General features: G+C 37.7%; 1 protein-coding gene across 6 annotated transcripts; it reads right to left on the minus strand.

Moving 5' to 3' along the window:
• Nucleotides 1-935: 935 nt before the first annotated feature.
• Nucleotides 936-5,591, minus strand: LOC140808827 (uncharacterized). 6 transcript variants are annotated; one of them, XR_012113019.1, is made up of 8 exons: nt 5,394-5,591; nt 4,914-5,061; nt 4,618-4,811; nt 4,396-4,503; nt 2,695-4,280; nt 2,339-2,411; nt 1,576-1,709; nt 936-1,359 (listed from the first exon to the last, which is right to left on the minus strand). XR_012113019.1 is itself a non-coding variant. In XM_073166119.1 (7 exons), exons 2-7 carry the CDS (start codon nt 5,038-5,040, stop codon nt 1,207-1,209), a joined length of 2,241 nt encoding a protein of 746 aa, XP_073022220.1. In that variant the 5' UTR covers nt 5,041-5,061; nt 5,394-5,591; the 3' UTR covers nt 936-1,206. The 6 variants fall into 6 exon arrangements, 3 of the variants coding, with proteins under 3 accessions (XP_073022220.1, XP_073022221.1, XP_073022222.1); XM_073166119.1 differs by lacking the exon at nt 1,576-1,709; XM_073166120.1 differs by lacking the exons at nt 1,576-1,709; nt 5,394-5,591 and adding an exon at nt 5,210-5,376.

The raw sequence follows: 5,591 nt of genomic DNA on the forward strand, positions 1-5,591 counted from the left end.
GGGATCAAAGAAAATGCTTCGTGGTCAGGGATTACCATAAGAAAATGGTTGATAATGTTAGTTGATCATGTCACGTTTGGATACGGGCGATTTGCTGCGTAGCTGTGTCGAAGGTGGCTTGATATGTTTATGAATTGGCTGTGCCACTGGAACAGGTGTCTAGACTGTATATTTCGCCAATGCATGTTCAAATTTGTTTGGTTACACTGAACCATTGTTTCCGAACTCTGACCTTTTTTTCTTATTTATTTTCTAACCTCATACTCGTAGCACGTATATTTTACTTGAAAAGGTAGGATATTCATTTCCTGAAGAAACAACTTTGATAGTCAAATGATTGTCAGGTTTTGTTTCTAGTTTTATGCAGCCCGAGTTCTAAGAGGAATCGCGTGAGAGCAATCATAATGATTATCTTCTCATGTGGGGAAAAAAAAATCTAACTTATCATAGATATTCCAGAATCGAAACCCTCAGCCTTTATAGTTACGCTAGTTTTACACCTTTTATTGAACAAAATTAGTTTTGTAGCTTATATATAAAAAAATTTTGTAGCAAATGCATGCTGATATTAGCGAGACACATCTTAATCACGTTAGTAATTTGAATAAAAACATTAACTCAAGTAAAACATTCCTAAAAGCTACGATTCACGGAGTTTCATCCAAAAACTACTCGGCCAAATTTTTAAAAAAAGCCCCAATATGGAGCTCAGTAAACAGCTCAAGCATTTCTTAAACAGTGTTACCGCCGTTACAGCAGAACAATAAACAAGCCTCAGCAGCTTGTCGCCCCTTGCTTGTGTTACCTTATACACCCTCGATACCTTCTCCATTTGGGTAAGATACACGATATTTTTACCCAAACATGCAAATAGGTTTATTGAAAGTACAGAGGATGTCAAAGGAATGGAATATGGAATGATTTGTGGGACGTCCTTGGCAAAAAGTTAAAAGGGTTTCTCTTATGTTGGAACAAATTGCACAACTAAAAGGTTCAAGTTTCAGATTAATATCATTTTATAATATAATGCAGAGAAACTTCACTACAAATGTCAGTTAACTAATCACGATAAACTAAATCATTATAGAAAAGAAAACCATATGTAAGAAAATGTACTTTCTAGGTATGGCAGATTTTATACCAACACCAGCTTTTCTTTCATTGCATTTGATTTGAAACTGCGACATCATCCTGACATCAATTTCATTAGGAATTTGGATCTGCTTTGCTGATATTCCTCCATTTATCTTTGAGGTCCATTGCAGTACGGCCTCTCTGGAAGATACCGGCTCCAAATTCCAATATTGTCTTCCACGGGATATTTTTATCCTCAGGACTAAAATGCCTTCGAACCCCCTCCTGTATGAGAGAAAACAACAACTTACATTTGAGCTGAGAACTGCCAACAGAAGTTTACTAAAGAGTCATAATCATCTATATGGAGATGACGAAAATGAACTTCAAGCGTTAGACATGAAATAAGATAAGTGTGAAACACCTATTGAAACCCAACAATGCTTGAGAAATTTATGGAATGAAAGTTTTGCCATAAATGATGTCGAGAGAATCACACACCTGCTGTTTTGCAAACTTAATTGCTCTTCATATTGTGAAATTAAGCATCTGACTACCGGAAGAGTATCAGGCCAGCCACAAAAGTTTCTACGAGAAGGCTAGGAGAGTGGAAGGGTACATGTGGAATACATGTTCTGCGGCACAAAAAGAAACTTCGAAATGAAATCTAAAGGGCGTCACTACTCAGAATACCTCAGAGTACAGAGATCTTAGATTTCCCCCCTAGTGCCTAATGGACAGAATTCTATGGTCGTATTTTTGGATGGATGAGTTCAATTTGAATAAATGAATTTGAACTAAGAATGAATTTCAAGAGAGGACACCCATTTTGAGTGCCTTTTATATTCATCTTAATTACTATTATATTTGCCTAAAGTAATAAATGATGGATTTGCAATCACCTAATGTAAATTCCTCCAAACAAATCGAATAAATTTGAAATCCATGACGCAGAATACCTCAATTCAAATGCACACTAAGGTAAATTGAGATGGAATTGGTAATTTTTACATTTAACAATCACCTTGGTTTTAAGGACTGGGAAGACTTGTAAAAGGCTATAGCTAGATGGATCGTTTACTTTATCAGAGACTAGGGAGCTTTGTCTTATAAGGTCATAGCAATTGGAATCATAGATTGTAAATGGATCTAAAAGTGACTTGTTATCTGCATCACATCACTTAGTGAACACTGAGAACCAGGAAACTGATGGTGGGAGAAAGTTCTAATATCTCTATGAAATCACGTTTAAAAAAAAATCAACCTTTAGTGTCTCTTCTTCTGCACTTGTCCATGAGCGTCTCATCCGCCTAGATAGATGAATTGATGGACGTGAGCTGCAGATTAGGATGAAAATATGCTTAGTTTTCAGTCTGTATATAAAAAGAAAGTAGAAACATCTTCAATTAGGAACTTACAGTAAGCAACTTGAACCATGAAGTCCCTAAAAAACCTAAAACTAAATATCATCAAAGTAAATAGAATGTTTGATCTTATTGAGCTTTGTGGTCCAACAAGCAGAAGTACCATATGAAAAAAGGCACCTTCTTCAGAAACGACTGTATAAGTATCAGTGATATGGCCTTGATATATTCAAGCTATGTTTCTTCCATTTCGTACCTTACGAAGTATTTTGAAGCACAAGCACTCTCATTCTCTTTGTCAATCATTTCTTCTGCATCAATAGATTTAATAGATAATGAGCATGTTCGTTTTCGTGATGATTCTGTTTTTGGACATAACCCACCCTTTTTGGATCTTATTTTCATGTATCTATCACACCTATCGCTTCTCTCTGGGTCCTGTCTGGATAAATTTTCATATGGTAATTGATAAACCACCAGTGCATCCATATGGTTTTGTCCTCGATCCTGGGGAGATTGGTAGTCTTGTGCCATCTTTTTCACGCCATGGTCAAGTTCATCCATAGTGAGAAGCATTTGATTGGTTGATTCTATGGGTTTTCCTTGTGAGGGGAGACAATCAACAGAGTTTAATGCTGAAGGTTCTGCCAGTTTGTCTTCCACATTTGTCTTGCTTTGACATTTTTTGCGCCCTTCTAAGAAATTTCTATGGATCACTTCATTATTTTCTTCCACTTCTTCATCCAGTTCCATTTGGTTCGACGTTACAAGCTGTTTCTTTGATTCTCTACAGGCCCCAAAGCAGTAGAAGGCTATCAAACCTTTTAATGCCGATGAAGTTTTTTCCTTGGCTTCCTCATACTGTTTGATTGCTCGAGAATATGCACAAGATGGACAATAAAAACTCTCCACCGTGTCAGAGTTCATGGCAGAACCTAGACAATGCACATGAACCGCTAAAGGACAAGAGGTAGAACTACACACCAATAGTTTTTCGCCCTTGTTACATTTCACACAAAGATTTAACTCTCGACAATCAGATGTTGCAAAGGAATCTTGGCTATATATGCATTGAGAGCTCAAGAAAGCATTTCTCCTTATTGTAATATCAGTCCTCCCTTCACTATACCCACTGTCACAAAAATGATCAAAATCTTCTTCAGGTACACCACAATTTGAGACATTTATATTATTAGTTTGCTCGTCTGTATACATGGCTTGATTACTAGTTTTGAGCTCCAGCATACCTTTATTTTCGTCTTCAGTTTCATTGATGCTATGCCGTTCCTGTTCCTCATCAGCCTTGTCATTTGGCACTCCAAGTAAAACTTCATTATCACCAACAAGCCCCTTCGATGGACCACATTCATTATCTGTAGAAAGTCGATTTTTCCCCATGCATCCAACATAATCTATTTTTTCCAATGGGCAGCTATGTCCTTTACTATACTGCCGAATTCCCATGGATTCGTCATGCTTATACTTTTTGGCCCCTTTTAAGCAGGTTTCACAACCATTATTCATTGCCATTTCATCATGACAGAACTTTCCTCCTGCATTTTTAAAAGTGCCACTTCCATTTCTATTAGCCAGTAATAAGTGTTCAATGGGTGCATTTCTGTGCAAAAGACCATTTTCATGAGGCAATGCAGGAGAATTCGATAAGACATTGGCTGCACCATTTTGAGTATGTGCCTCACTTCCTTCGTGTGTAGGCACAATGCCACAATTAACATCATCAATGGAGACTTCATGTTCAGGTGGATCCCCAACTTGCAAATCACTATGTTTTTTCAGGGATGCAACAACAGGATGACTTCCTTTAAGAATTGAAACTTTAAGCTGTTTGAGAACCGGAAAAAAAAGAGAGAAGCAGCAACACTATAGTCAACGTCTTGATTATTATTTATTTCTCATGGCCTCAAATTGTTTACGATTTCAATTAGCTCTGTGTCACCTGTTGTAATGCAAATTTAGTCAAGCTAGCTCTTTTTTGCGTTAAAAAGGACTCCAGGTTCCACTTCAACCTATCTGGTCCAGAAGATAACAGATTCGAAGCAGATGTCTGTCAATAATCATGAAAATTATAAAAATTAGTAAGCACCATTGCTATTACACAATTTAATCAGAAAACAAGTCATTAAAGTTTTGTACGTGAGTAAACTAAATACTAAAGTACCTCGAGTAATATTTTTTGAAGGACATCTTCACAACGTTCAGATGGGTTCAAATCAATTTTTGAACATGACGTGGAAGAGATCGGACCAGTACTTGCTCTCCTGAAAGCAACATTCTCCAAAATTCTCAAAGACACAATTTCCCTTGTATTTCTACTAAGATCATCAGATAATTCTTGGGTCTTCTCAACCAAATCTACAGTAACATGAACATATTACTCAGTGACTCTCCCAACCAACCTATCGAAGCCATAAAAAACAATGTACATCACCAAACAAAAGCCAACGTCATGTTTACCGAGTAAAAGAGATATATCAACTTGACTGGAGCGTGCTAGTGTCTCCATGACCCATATCCATGGCAAATGTGACGTACACGAAAGCTGGAAATCCATAAAAGACCGTCTCAAAGCTTCGGAAACCATACACTGCTTGACTTGCCGGTCCTGTTATATCATAACCGGATTAGAGAAACGCAATCACACTTTAAGTTCAACTTTTGCTTACAAATTATAACGTCGGATAAACAAATATCGAGTATAAGGCTAAGCGTCAGAGAAGCGAACACAAAATGATAGAGAGCACGAGAATTACACTTCTATCTTAGATTCAAATCTAATAGAAAATTCAAAACTCTTAAATCTTTCTTGTAATAATCTCTCTCTTGTCTTCTACTCCTTCACCTCCCTTGTCCTCTTTCCCCGCCTCTTTTTTACTCTCTTACATCAAGTGTCGAGTAAACGAGTACGTTTCGCAAGGAAGAAACTAAATCTCTCACCTACGCTGCCGTAGCAGAGGCGGAGAACATCAGCGCATTCCTCCACTCGCCGACGAGCACCCACGCTCGACTTCCGATCACCGATCAATCTTGTTTGTTTAGGGGAAATTTAGGTCAATAGCCCTTCACAAATTTCAATTGACCCGTCGAGTCGTGCTGAGAGGGAGCAGTTTCGTTGATCCGAACGTGCCTTCTCAT

The sequence above is a fragment of the Primulina eburnea genome, chromosome 13 (assembly GCF_022965805.1).
Source record: "Primulina eburnea isolate SZY01 chromosome 13, ASM2296580v1, whole genome shotgun sequence".
Classification (NCBI taxonomy): Eukaryota; Viridiplantae; Streptophyta; class Magnoliopsida; order Lamiales; family Gesneriaceae; genus Primulina; species Primulina eburnea.

Excerpts from the sequence above, each read along its gene's own strand:
- LOC140808827 (XM_073166119.1), bottom strand. The coding sequence starts at position 5,040 with ATGGTTTCCGAAGCTTTGAGACGGTCTTTTATGGATTTCCAGCTTTCG. Across the intron at positions 4,812-4,913 it reads TGATATATCTCTTTTACTCG|ATTTGGTTGAGAAGACCCAA; the intron begins GTAAACATGACG and ends ATGTTACTGTAG. Across the intron at positions 4,504-4,617 it reads TTCAAAAAATATTACTCGAG|ACATCTGCTTCGAATCTGTT; the intron begins GTACTTTAGTAT and ends GATTATTGACAG.